This window comes from Megalobrama amblycephala, linkage group LG14 (genome assembly GCF_018812025.1).
Source record: "Megalobrama amblycephala isolate DHTTF-2021 linkage group LG14, ASM1881202v1, whole genome shotgun sequence".
Classification (NCBI taxonomy): domain Eukaryota; kingdom Metazoa; phylum Chordata; class Actinopteri; order Cypriniformes; family Xenocyprididae; genus Megalobrama; species Megalobrama amblycephala.
The window spans coordinates 20,305,619-20,320,202 of NC_063057.1; the positions used below are offsets into that span (position 1 = coordinate 20,305,619).

A 14,584-nucleotide genomic window follows, 5' to 3' on the forward strand; every position below is an offset into this window, starting at 1 on the left:
GTATCATTTTTTTATATAATAGCCTATCCTAGACACTAATCAGTTAAAGTCATCTCATGCAAGCTTAGTTAGTCTCATATTTTAATACTCACAATGGTCATAATAAGTTGCTATAAGCAAGAGCGTCCCAGTTGTCCTGGAAAAGGGAAGTTCACATGCTCGACTGTTCTGGTCAAGTTGTAGTTTGCAGAATGCAAGAGAGCCTGACAGAGCACTTTGTTTCTGCCCAGCACATTTCTCTTCCAATCCCACGGGTCTCCACATCACACTGACTCTGTACTGCTGCAGCACTGTAGCTCTCCACCGGTTTACAACCAATTTCATACAAAATAACTCCAGTAAACTGCCTCCAGTAAATATGAAATACTGAACCTCCTTAGAATGCGGTGAATGGAGATTATTTGAAATATCTGTGGAGGCAATGACATTTGCTCTGAACCAAAACCTAGCGTGTTGCCTCACTGTCCAGCTGAAATGAAACCTCAAAATACTGACTTTACAAAATACTGTCAGTGATACACAAATGTGACCAGTCACGGAAAGTAGGGACACAAGTTCTTCGGTTCTGGGACATTTTGATTTATTCACAGATTCTGAAAGTGTAGTCTCCAAGCTTCCCAACTATGTGTAACACATGAAAATCTGATAATATTTGGAGAAGTTGTGGCCATTTGAAGGTAGGCACTCAAAAATGCTCAAAGGGCAGAAAATGACCTAAAGATTTTGCAGTTCTCGCCTGTTCTCACCTGCTGGGAGTGACAAACGGGCTCATTTACATCTCATTTAGATAAGCCATACCCCCTGTAAAGCTGCATGGTTGCATAGCAACGACAGACGCAATGGGAAAAATCGGACTACATACTATTAATAATAAAGGATAATGTGCATTGTAAATGTCAGTAATTTATCTTTTTTGACATTTTTAACAGGATTCTGTGATGATAACCGTATAGTCCTGGTTTAGACCTCAGTTAGTGGTTAGACCTGGTTTGAGTCAAAGGATTAAAAAAATCCTGTACATTAAACTCTTCAATAAATACTTTTACTTTTGACTTATAACGCACATTTTACGGCTACGGATATTTTATACTTTTACTTACGTAGGAATTTAATCTGATACATTTACTATTACATTAGTAAATCCTTGTTAAGAAGTAGTAACTGGCTAAAAATATTACGTCGCATTCAATTCAAGAATAGTAAGGTTTACATGAGCTAAGTCATTCACACCAGTCAATTCAAGCAGTTGAAGCGTTATTCAAATTAACATGCTAACATTACCATCTAAAAGCCCATTATAGTAATGGGGGTTTTTGGCAAGTGATACGATGCTAACGATTACAATTAAAACGAAACTCCTGAGCTAGCTAATAGCAAAAGACACATGAGATAATGTGTAGCCTATGTGTTCTTAGAATGAACACAAAACGACAAACTTTGATGTTTATGGAAACTCACCCCATAGGAAACAGAAAAGATCTCGTTGCCTCTAATGAAATAAGTTGTTCGGGCACACTTTCTCTTTGTCGTGGTCTTCTTTGTGGATGTAACCATCTCCGAAGTTTGCACTACTATGCGCCTGTTTGCCTCTAAATGTCCAATAATTCGCATGTCCTGCCACTCTTTTTTCCGCAGCTAAAGAATCCAGCCGTATGTTGTACTTCAAAACATTTTCGGTGTAACGGCCACAATTCAGCTTGTCTGCGATATTCTTTGCGGCGTCCATCTTCATTAAATTTTGATATCAGCTAGAGCCGGCCAGAGCGCTGCATAAATAAGTAGCCACGCTTCCCTTGGAGGGCAGCGGCAATAACAAAAGAAACAAAAGCCGGCATATCCGATTCCAGTATGGAAATACAAACAGACAATGACACGCCCCTACTGTGAGATAGAATCCCAGAAAAACGATTTCAACCTCAAAATGTACGCTTTTAAATAAACCAATACTGCCACCTAAAACACGGAGATGCTTCTTCATGATCTCACGAAAATCACCAATTTTGAAAAAAAAAAACCGCTTCTTTCTCAGTTTGTTCAATAGTTGTGCTGCCGACTTGTGTCCCTGGTTTCCGTGACGGGTCACAAATACGTTTTATATAGAGCACACTCAACTTATATAGAAGACTCAACTTGATTGAATCCAGTAGAATTTGACTTTAGTGCAACCAGTTCCGCTCGGCCGCTTAGATCAGAACTCAAATCAGCAACAGCCAACAGGAATATGGGGTAAAGCCTGAAGCCTCAAGCATCAGTCACTAGTATGCCTCTGCTAGGGCAAAGGAGTGAGGTTTATCTGCACAAGTCTCAGATTCACTTACCCCCGAACCTCATTTGCATCCGGGTCACACCACCAATGTAATTGGTTTTACTCGCACTGTTCCAAGGAATTCGAACCAGCATCATCTGGCATATGACATGGGCCAGCTAACAAGGATGTTAAAGACAGCAGTCTCTAGCACACCTCTTGAGGACAGGGGAGTGAGGTTTTCCTGCACAGCCCTTACTAGCTGGCCTCTGTTACACACACCTCTCTAAACCTCGATCCCATCCGGGTCACGGCACCAATGCAGCTGGTTCCACTTGGCCTGCTAGTCTTCATATAGAAAACTGCCACTTGTCTAGTGTGCTGAGTCATTTTCAAAGAATAAGTAGAAACAGTTTGCAATATATTTCTCCCAGGGGCAAAACTCCCTTTTCCTCATTAATGAGCCGTGAGATCCAATTTTATGTTTTACTTCTATAAAATAGGAGGAGAAGCTTCCTCTGAAGAAATCAGACTTATAAATCTAATTCTGCTCCTTTACAAGCGTCGCTCTTGTATAAAGAGGTTAGATAACTGGAAATTGCCATGTGATGTTCCTCCATGTGCAGTGTAAAAGAACAATGGATTTTAATTGTGTTTCTATTCACTAAGAGTTTTTAATTAAAAGTCCTGGATGGGTTTATCCGTTTTAGTTTTGCAAGACAAAAAAAACCCCTGTATCAGTCCAAATATGTGCATAAGAACCTATTAAAAGCATCAAATCTGAATTAATTTATAAATATGTTTCATTTTCATGTTTCATTATCAGACACAATCTATTCTACTCTGAGCTGCTAGATGCCACACATGGTGATCTGTGTATGATGTGTTTTGATATGATATTTTATGTCGCAGGCCATGCAGCGGGAGGGAAAGGACATCAACATCACGCAGGTCATGGACCGCTGGACCCTGCAGATGGGCTACCCTGTCGTCACCATCAGCAAGAATGACAGTCTTGACAACAGTGTCTCCATCTCCCAAGAGCACTTTGTCTATGACACGGACGCCAAGATCCAGAATCCTGAGCTGTTCAACAAAAGGTAGTGTGCTATATGTCAAATGCGACAGGTTGTTGCATGAAAATTAAACACCATCTGTAAACTGACCTCTTAATATTGATTCTCCATGAGTTTATACATAAGTGCAGAAAATACACCATAATACACAGAGGCCTGTATGTTTGCTGAACACTGCAATGCTGAATAATGTAAAAATCCCACACTGTAAGTCAATCTCCTCCTAGAATGCTCTGATAGTTTCCTGTGATCAGATCAAGTTCAGAGAGGAAAAGATCCTACAGTTGTTCTGCATCTGAAGAGAAAAGGAAACCATTTTGATTAAAAATGAGATCAAACTTTAAGATATTTTGGAAGAAATACAGAAGAATAGACCATCTGGAGATTATAAGCAGAGCTAGACAGCTAAAGACTACTCTAGCGTCCCAAAACAGCATGCAGACCCAGAGGATTTCCTCACTTATCCAAAGGATGTGAACAGTTTACTACTTAGCACATCTTTAGATGTCTGCCTGTACCACTGCCGTTAAAAGAAACAGCTTAAACCAGCCTAAAATGGTTTGCCGGTTTTCACTGGCCAGCAAACTATTTTACAACACAACACTGTTTGTATGAATTAGATCTCACATCATATTCACACACACAAGCTGTCAAGCTGCTATTAACTGAGCGTTTCATTTATTATTAGCGATTTATGCTAACCCATCACCGCCACTTGCCACATGCTGTTTGGCACCCGTCTGCGTCGTCACAGAAAACTGCGCGTGTCACTGGCAGATAGATTAGTTTAATTCTTTGTTAGAGTGAGATGAATAATTCAATACTGCCTCTGATCCGTTTTCAAAATCCTCCTTTTGTTTTGGATCAGACACTGTTAGCAGCACAAGAATTGACTTAAGAAATGAATTTTAATGCTGAACTGTCAGTTTGAGTGTGTGTAGTGAGGGTTGTTAAGCAGTATTGCCATTTAGATTGTAATAATAAAGTTTCTCAAGTTAAGAACAATATCAGTGTCAAACATCTGCAATTTCAGGCAATTAGAAAAAAAGTCCTGAGCTTGTAGCATCTATTTAATATATTATTGTTGCTTGTTTTTGTTTTTTTTGGTTTTTTCGACTAAAGATGCTTAAAAACAAATCTATCCATTAGAAATGGAAGAAAATACTAATTCTAGAGAGATTAAAGTATCATTTCTGTCATCATAAACAGAAAATCAATGGCATTGTGTTTTTGCGCGGCTAGGCTAGCTCTCAACGTGTCATCTGATTTCATAAATATGAAACATACAGGTAGAAATCTTTTAGTCCGCCTTTTTCCTGAGATCATTTGTTCAGAGCAGACAAAGCCACGGTCTTTTGAACGTCTCCTCCTACATGAACGTGTTTTCTGAGTGCTGCGGTCTTCTGCAGAGGCGTTCAGAAGCAGAGCCGCTCCAGGAATCAATAGCAAAGCTGTGTTGTGAGTAGGGGGCGTCTCTTTCCTGTTTTGCCCCTCAGGCGGGTTTTCAGCTGAGCACTAGACAACCTGCCAGAATGCAGGGGGATTTGGCACCTTTGTAAATGCAGTGTAACACCTCACTTGAGGCTTTAGGCCAGCCTAGCAAAATGTGCTGACAGAAACATTGGCTGCAACAAAAGGAAAACAGAGAAGGTCAGTTTGAATGTATTTCACACTCCTTCTGTGTGTTTCATGTCCACTGCCATCTCATTAAAGTTCATAGAGGGTCCAGAGTCTGCCTGGAAATGTCCAAATGTCCACAGAAAAATACCTTTTTTTTTGCTACACTGTACTCAAAACACTTGCTGGCTTTTATGCTACACTTTGATATTCTCTTGAAACAGCTAGCAAAGAGCCACACACTTGATATGCTAATCCACGTCTTCTTTCAAACTTATATTATAGGAATTTTATTTTGGGTTAAATACAGTGTCAGCTGTATTGGCATCATATTTGGTCTGTTATTTATTACCACAGTTATTCATTTTGACTTGCCCTTCAGTGGAAGTCTAGCATGCTAGCATTCTAAAAGTTGATAACTAAACATTTTTTGCTTATTTTTTATAAAGTTAGGGTTTTGTATAGATCTTGTAGTAGTCAGTCTGGTTATTGTAGTATTGTACAATTGTATTGCAGGTTTTGTAGTAGCTAATCTGGGGTGCGTTTCCCAAAGTGAACCCCTGATTGTTAGCTTGTTAGCTTGTTAGCATATTAGCAGTTAGCTTATAGGCCACAGTTTTCCTCTCCATTATAAAACCTCAGTATTAAAGGTAGAGTAGGCAATTTCGGAGAGGCTAGAAATTTGAAAAAATAAGATCCCACCCTCCCTTCAGAGTGCTCTCCAAAGCCACACCTCCTCCAAAAGTCATGAACGCGCATAGCCAGAGCAGAGTCTGCTAAGCATCACGAGAGATTGATGAACATTTTTTGGTCCTGAGACTACCACAGAAGATATATGTATATTTTGTAATGTTTAGAACACTTCTATTATTGATTGCTATCGGCATGTGAAGAAAGTTTCAACCAGAATAACATCAAGTGTTTATAAAATAAATTGCCTACCCTACTTTTAATCTAGTAAAGGCCAATTCACACCGCACCGACAACAGCCAACAAACGCCAACAAACTCGTCTGTTGGAGTTTGCTGGATCGGTGTGAAACCCCTGTTGGCGTCTGTTGGCGTTGGTCGGAGTGGGTTTTCACCCATGTTTAATCAGCGTTTGTCGGGTCGTGAAATGTCTGCGTGGTGTGAACAGTTTTCCAACAAACGGCAACAAACTCTGTCGTAATCTGACCTGGCTACGAACCGTTGCCATGACGATGAGACAAGTCCCCAGCAAAGACAGCTGTTTGATCGTGCCCGCGTCTCACGCACACACAACAAAGTACTGGAAACATGACATCGCAGCTTGTTCGTTATAAAAAAATTAAATACAGTTAAAAAAATAAAAATATACAAAAGGTACAATAGTCCATAGTGCAATCCGTGCCATTCAGCAAGAGCAGCTGCTCCACTTCACCGAAAGAGAGAGGTAACGTTAACCACTATGAGAGCAACGCAGGTTTACCTTCAGTTTCATTTTTAATAATTGGTTTTGGCTTGTTTAGCTACATGGTTGTATATGCTTATGGGTCTCGTTAATAAAAAGGGTCGCGCTAAAAAAAAGTTTAAAAACCGGTGTATACCAACCAATAGGTTGCGATCAGAACGATGGCTACAGCGCTTCGGATTTCAGGTTAGTATTTTTGTTTTGCCTCAATACTTTAATACAATGAAAATATATATGATACTATATTATTAATTTAATAAACTTGCTTGACAATATTGTTAACATGGTTGTGGAATTTTCCCAGTCAGACGTCACTCGTTGGTCGGTGTTTGTTGGGGCGGTGTGAACATGACAGTTTTTTCTCATAGAATTCTAAATCCAACGGCCAACTTGTTCGTTGCCGTTTGTTGGTGTTTGTCGGTGCGGTGTGAATTGGCCTTAAGATGAAATAAGTCATTAGAAAGTGCGAATATTAGAGAGAAGTGAAGTTTATAGCTTCAAATTGTGATGCTGTACTTCAACACACCTCATCTGAAATCATCAAAAGACTATTTGGCACGTCCAAGATAGTTTTCAGATCCTGTGCTTATTTTCACAAGTGTAAAAAGTCTGGAGCTGAAACATTCCTTCATTAACACTCGTATCTTACCTGACTTCTGTTTGGATTTTCACAGTACAGATTTTGTGCTTATTAGCACTTAAATGCACAAATTAATTTTCTCATTGCAGGTTTGACTGTATTGGATAAGTGCAGTGAATTATTATACAGTCCCCAGGTGGATCTGAGCTTTATAGAGTGTAGGTCTATGTGAGGTTGGTTTGTAACTGTGTAACACATCTTAAAACTTATTTCGTAAAACTGCATAAAAAATAATGCTCAAGTTAGATACTTTAGTCATCCTTGAGGGGAAAATTAGCATTACTGCAATAATTCAAAGCACAAAACACAGAAAGAGTATATATACTGCTCAAATAACTTAAAGGAACATGTTTTAATCAGAGAATAGCATCAAGTCAGTTAAACTCCTGGGATATTGATCTGGTCAGTTCAGTAGCAGAGGGGGTTGTTAATCAGTTTCAGCTGCTTTGGTGTTAATGATATTAACAACAGGTGCACTAGATGGGCAACAATGAGACGACCCCCAAAACAGGAATGGTTTTACAGGTGGAGGCCACTGAAATTTTTTCCCTACTCATCTTTTCTGACTGTTTTTCACTAGTTTTGCGTTTGGCTAGGGTCAGTGTTACTACTGGTAGCATGAGGCAATACCTGGACCCTACAGAGGTTGCACAGGCAGTCCAACTCCTCCAGGATGGCACATAAATACGTGCCATTGCCAGAAGGTTTGCTGCGTCTCCCAGAACAGTCTCAAGAGCATGGAGGAGATTCAAGGAGACAAGCAGTTACTCTAGGAGAGCTGGACAGGGCCGTAGAAGGTCCTTAACCCATCAGCAGGACCGGTATCTGCTCCTTTGTGCAAGGAGGAACGGGATGAGCACTGCCAGAGCCCTACAAAATGACCTCCAGCAGGCCACTGGTGTGAATGTCTCTGACCAAACAATCAGAAACAGACTTCATGAGGGTGGGCTGAGGGCCCGACATCCTCTAGTGGGCCCTGCGCTCACTGCCCGGCACCGTGGAGCTCAATCAGCATTTGCCATTGAACACCAGAATTGGCAGGTCTGACACTGGCGCCCTGTGCTTTTCACAGATGAGAGCAAGTTCACCCTGAGCATGTGACAGATGTGAAAGGGTCTGGAGAAGCCATGGAGAATGTTATGCTGCCTGTAACATCGTTCAGCATGACCGGTTTGGTGGTGGGTCAGTGATGGTCTGGGGAGGCATATCCATGGAGGAACGCACAGACCTCTACATGCTAGACAATTGCACTCTGACTGCCATTAGGACAATGTATGTAGTATGCAGGCAGTTCCTGGAGGATGAAGGAACTGATACCATTGAATGGCCCCCACGCTCGCCTTACCTAAATCCAATAGAACACCTCTGGGACATTATGTTTCAGTCCATCCAATGCCACCAGGTTGCACCTCAGACTGTCCAGGAGCTCAGTGATGCCCTGGTCCTGATCTGGGAGGAAATACCCCAGGACACCATCTGTCGTCTCATTAAGAGCTTGCCCCAATGTCGTCAGGCATGCATACAAGCACGTGGGGGCCATTCAAACTACTGAGTACCATTTTGAGTTGCTGCAATGAAATTTCAGCAAAATGGGCTAGACTGCTGCATAATTTTTTCACTTTGATTTTTGAGGTGTCTTTGAACCTCTATAGGTTGATAATTTTCATTTCCATCAAATTATGTGGCATCCTTTTGTTCCTAACACATTACCCAGTCCATATCAGTATAGATATACAGCATGATATTTTTCCCCATTGAGATCTGATGTGTTCAAAGTGTTCCTTTAATTTTTTTGAGCAGTGTATAATGCAATCATGTAATGCAATCATGCAACATCACTGGAATGTGTCTAGACAGTTAACAGTGCAAAACATACACATGTACATATCTGAAATGCAATTAAACATTAATTGTGAACATGCAACAGCTGGAATGTTACTGGGCATTTGAAAAAAGTAAAAAAGAAAAAAAAGAAAATAAAAAAGTAGTATATAAAGTCTATATTGTGCTAAATAATGACTTTTGAAAAAAATATTTTCTGTGAAACAAAATGTTTTCTCAATTTTTTTTTTTCCTGAAGAAAAAAAAAAAATACAAAGTTCTGTCACGACACAGATGCAGGCTGATAGGTCCTTAACTCAATCTGCTTTTACATGCAATTACATTGTTCTCTATAGGGCACAGCTGAATGTTTCCTGCTGTATAGCTAATGAGCTCACTGCTCAACATTCAAACACTATAGCAGTTTGCAGTGTGCTTTCAGAAACCCTCCTTCTTCCCCAGCTCCACCTGTATATCTGCTATGGGTAAATCATGTATTCTATTGTACAGCAGCAGCATGTCACAGCAGCGTGTAGTGTATAAATTGGCAGTAGCAAGTCCATACTTGCTCTGCAGCAGCAGCAGCAGCGCAGCAGATCTATTCCGCCAAGACCAAACACATGAACGTTGTCATATCCATTACCATGCCAAACACTCCGAGAGTTGTCATGAAGAAATGATGATTTGATAGGGGAGATACTTAGCTATTAAAATTATTTTAAATGATGTTAAAATGTCTTTAAATAATTTACCAATACAAATGCTAAATCTAATAAAAAATATATCCGCACAAAATAACTTGCATCATATTTATTTATTTATTAGTCTTTGGTTTTGTGGATTATATATCTCTTAATACATTAATGTGTCACTGAATGTTGATGTAACTCATACCAAACATTATATACATGTATAATTTGTGTGCTTTTCCAATTAGTTTGTTGGATGTCTGATTTTAAAGTTTAAAAGCCTTGATTTGACACTTTTAAGTGCTCAGCGAGAAGATGATTCTTCAAAATATTCACACTGCATCAAGACACATTAGCGTTTATGCTACAAATGCAATGTGTGATCATATCCTGTTTACCTGTGTTCAGATATGACCTCTTGTGACAGGATCACTTAATGGTATTAGCAGGTGTAAATATGTCTGTTCGGGTGAATTATTAGGCTTCACCACCTCCATGTTCTCCAACTGAATGAATCCCTGGTCTTCCAGAAATCCATCTCAAACGTCAGCAGATGTTTAGCTGCATGTTGCTCTCTGCGGGGTAAATAGTTTTCCTCAGTATCCAACACATCCGAGTCTTTGTTCTCTAACCCAAAACATTCTCATCTTCTTTTGTCCAGTTCCTCATGGTCTCAGTGGTTTCAAACCGCCGCTAGATCTACAAAGTCTACAAAACATAAATGAACACAACAGCTCAAGCTCAACACAAACTCCAGGCAGTGTGGACATCCATGGAAGCTTTCAAATGAAAACACTTGTATTTTTTTTTCTTCTCTTCAGTGCGGCTGGTGTTGGATAAATATGTTTTGCAGTTTTACAGTATCACACATGTTGAGCCACAAAAACCCCCAGTGACTAATTATAGACTGCAAAAGAAAGCGGTCCCTGAATAGAGCCTCCCAACCTCACAACCCATGAGCAGAGAAAGAGAAAGAGGATGGTGGTTAATCACTGTGAATTTTAAATGTAGGCACATCCAGACCACAGCTGTTACTGTTTTACATTGGTGATATAGTGTTGAAGGCTCAAGCATTTCTCAGTCATTTACTGCAAATTATAAATTGCCTAAATTTTTAATCTCTAGAAATTTATATTAATGGAAAAAAAGAAAAAAAAAACTGCTCTGGTAAGGGAAGAAATCCCTATCAACTATTTGTGAGGTTTATACAGACAAGCACTGCACATTTTCTTCATAAAGTGTCTCTTACTAATTATTAGATTGTACTTTTTTTATAATTATTAGTTATTTATATCAGATTTATTCCTTTATTGGAAACAGTGGTTGAAGTAAGCACATGATGAAGACAAAAAGTTGCAAAATTGAGGCCTGGTTTCACAGACAGGGTGATTCTTGGAAATAACGTATGGAAGTCACTGAAAGTCACTGAACATTCAATCTGTGAACTCAGGGTACATTAATCAACTCCAACCAGTGTCATTTGATGTCACTTCCAAGATGTCAGTAAGTCCTGCTTCCAAAGAGCATAAACGTAAAAACAAACTTTAAATCAATAAGTTTATGTACTAAAAATACCTTAGTTTTTGCTTTTTGACAGTTGTTTTATGCTATGTAATGTGTTTTTTTGCCATAATTGACACAAAAACATAATATGCTCTCATTGTGTCATGTTGACATCATGCGGTCAACATGTAAACGTGACGTCTCGTTGCCTGGAACTCACCGAGGTTTGAAGTGGGACGTTTCGTTTAGAATATTTCCACGTCCAACCTCATCTGGAACGCAGCATTAGGAAACTAAAACTAAGCAGAGCAGAGAAACAGGAACTAAAGGAATCAGAACAGAATGTCAAATTAGAACATAAACCTGACATTTTTAGCACTTTTTAAAGTAATTTTTATTTATTGAAATTGTTTTTGTTTTTTAATGTGCATAACTTTTTTGACCATGGTAAAATAACTATAATGCATTTAATGACTCTTGTGGCTTGTTGCTTTCATTTATATTATAGTCTATTAAGAGCAAGTGAATAATATCTACAACTGCAGGTAACAAAAACATGAGTTTGTTCCATAAACATTATATGATGCCCACATTTCTCATCTCACACACACTTTATCCATCTTCTGCAAAGTTTGAACTCTTCATTTGTGCTTTAGCTAAAGCTCTGGGCCATAACACAAACTTCCTGAGGAATGTAAATAACGATGATGATAACAGACGCTTCCATAAATGAACATAAACATGAGTCACCAAATTACCAGCCTGTGGAGAACTTTAATTTTCTTTTGCTTTCTTCTCTTGTTCAATCCCACTGATGAACACAGTTTTATGTAAATGTATCAGTGTGTGATTTCATTTGAGCATACACAGATGCTTCTATTATCACTGGAATTCATAAGTATTGTTATCAGCTCTCATCTACCACAGAATCTCTCTCTATAGTCTAAATACTGTTTCCCAGCAGGCTTCATATTGCTTCATCTTATGCATAATGTGCTACAGTTATATTCTCTGTGATATAAACTTTCATCCCAGCATCTCCAGTGTCTGCTGTTTCTGCTGCCCTTAAAGGGTTTGTTCATCCAAAAATGGAAATTCCTTTGTTGATTACTCACCCTCATGTCGTTCCAAACCCGTAAGACCTTCGTTCATCTTCGGAACACAAATTAAGATATTTTTGATGAACTCCGTGCATTAAACACAAAGGCTTTAAGGAAAGTGTTACCATATTATTTTATAACAGGTTTCAGTCAGTCTTTTCACAGAATATTCATTGAGGCTTATTCAGACATAATTCAGACACATTAAATAACATAAATCGTCTTACTGAATGAATGGAGGTGAGTCATCAGCATCCTGAAAGAATTTTGTCCATTCCTGTCGGTTTTCCTAACACAAATCCTTAATGATCAAACCATTTCCCCACAGCCAAGAATGACATCATTCTCATATTAGATGACTAAATGTTGCCATTTATGAAGAATATGTGGTGCGTGCCTGTGTAAAGTTCACTGCCACAATGCTAGGCTGCTGTGACGGTTGCCAGGATGTTGCTATATGGTTGTCAGGGTGTTCTGAGTGTTTTTTAGCATGTTGCCTCAAGATAAAAGACAAGTTACCATGATCTGTTGTTCTAGCTAATGAAAAGAGCTTTTCTTAAGAAGTTAGCAGCATGTTAAGATAGATGCTAACCATGCTAAAAACATGCTAACCAAAGGAAGGGATGGTGTTTTTAAATATTCTTCTGCAATTAACAAGCTCTTCATTTAATTACTTTGAGCAAATCTGAAGATCATTAACAAGACTTTCATGTCCAAGTATATTTGATAATTTTTTCACATAAATCTATAAAATTTGAAAACAGCAATATAATAAATATAAATATATTTATTTATTTAATTATAAATAGCAATATAACATTAAACCTATAGCACAGAATTGACTGTTGCTGCCCATGATCGTGTCAAGGATCAGCTGAATTTCCCAGAGTGCCTATAAAAAGTTCTCTCAGCCAATAGAATGGCTTTGCTGAGGAAGTGGAAAATTGTTTAAGTTCAAATACTTTGTTTGGAGCGTGTTCAAATTCATTCTTACATTAGACTTCATAAGTATTTATTGCTTTCGGTCAGCTCTGCTGCGTTCTTGTTGTCTGGGGTAATTTACGCCGGCAGACAGCAGACCTCGTCCACCTGTGTGTCAGCCATTTTGACAGGCTGAAAGAGGGGCGGCCATCCAGTGTGACAGCTGTCAGACAGGGTTTGACTGGATGTGCTTTCATACCTAGAGATGTTCATACACACACTCAAAAGCACATGAAAGCACAAACTCACAGATGATTCGACATCAAAATGAGGTGGCGACACAGAACATGACAGCGATCGGGTGACGAGTGATACACAGCTGTGTGTGTGTGACAAGAGAGAAATAGAGAGAGAGCAAAGCACTCTGGGATAGAATGAAAGCTGATTTCTTTGAGCTTTGACACTGCTGGGCTTTCTTTGAGCTTCACAATCATCTGATACTCCTGATTTTGCCTGCTGGTGCTGAGACAGAGAGGATATCGCTCGTATCCCACAATCCCATTAAGTCGTGGGCGTCCATATGTGTCACATTATGCATGTCATACAGTATGTATCTGTGGCAGTGACATTTAAACCCCTGAGATCAAACAGAAGCGTTTCATCTGTTATTTCTCTTTGTCTCATTTCAGCTTTCAGTGGCAAATACCGCTGACGCTTGCAGTGGGAAACTCCAGTCACATATCAACAGACACCATCATATGGGTCTCCAATAAAACAGGTACCAGTTAATCACAGTGCTTTTATTAGCATATGGACACAGACAGTCCACAATTTGACTCTAAAAATGTCATGTGGTATAACATATTTTCCTTAAACCTTGATTACTTGATTACATTATTTTCAAAAATGTTTTAAAGTACATTCAAGGTAAAATGTATTTTCACAGATGTCATGATTTATTAATTTTAAATGTTTTTGAGAATTCATATTATTATTTATTATTATCATCATCATCATTGTCGTCATTAAAACAGCAATAAAAGATTAAGCCAAACTAGATTTTATTTTAAAGAATTTTATTATTATAATGAGGATTTTCCTTCATTATGATGTCAGGACAGTTCACTTTTGACTTACCAAAAAATGAACTGAATTACATTATTAACCCCTTAGGGGTTAAATTTGACTACTTCAGCTCTCAAGACCTGCCTTTATGTAAATTCCTTTATACTAAACTCCTCAATGCTATTCTTCAGTGATTCCCACACTGTTGCAGCAGCCACACGTCTACCATCATTATATTCAATTCTATTCCATTCCAATCTTCTCCTTTGGGAGAACCAGGCAGATTTTCTTTGGAAGGAGCCACAGCGAGTCAAATTCCAAGACCCAGAATTGAATTTTCTCTGCGAGTGATCCGTTTGGCTCAGAGCTCAGAGTTCCCCTGATTATGAGGCCATTTAACAGCCTCCATTTTCTGCTCACCTTCCCTGAAATACAGCCCTCATCAGGACTACAATGCAGTTTACACAGAGCCGGAG

At 39.0% G+C, this 14,584-nt stretch overlaps 1 protein-coding gene across 1 annotated transcript in view; it reads left to right on the forward strand.

Annotated features, from left to right (window-relative positions):
• Positions 1–14,584, forward strand: part of LOC125245225 (thyrotropin-releasing hormone-degrading ectoenzyme-like) — a 173,209-nt gene that overhangs the window by 123,439 nt on the left and 35,186 nt on the right. Inside the window, 2 exon segments of the mRNA XM_048155752.1 lie at positions 3,158–3,345; positions 13,733–13,821. Coding sequence (XP_048011709.1) covers positions 3,158–3,345; positions 13,733–13,821 — 277 coding nt within the window.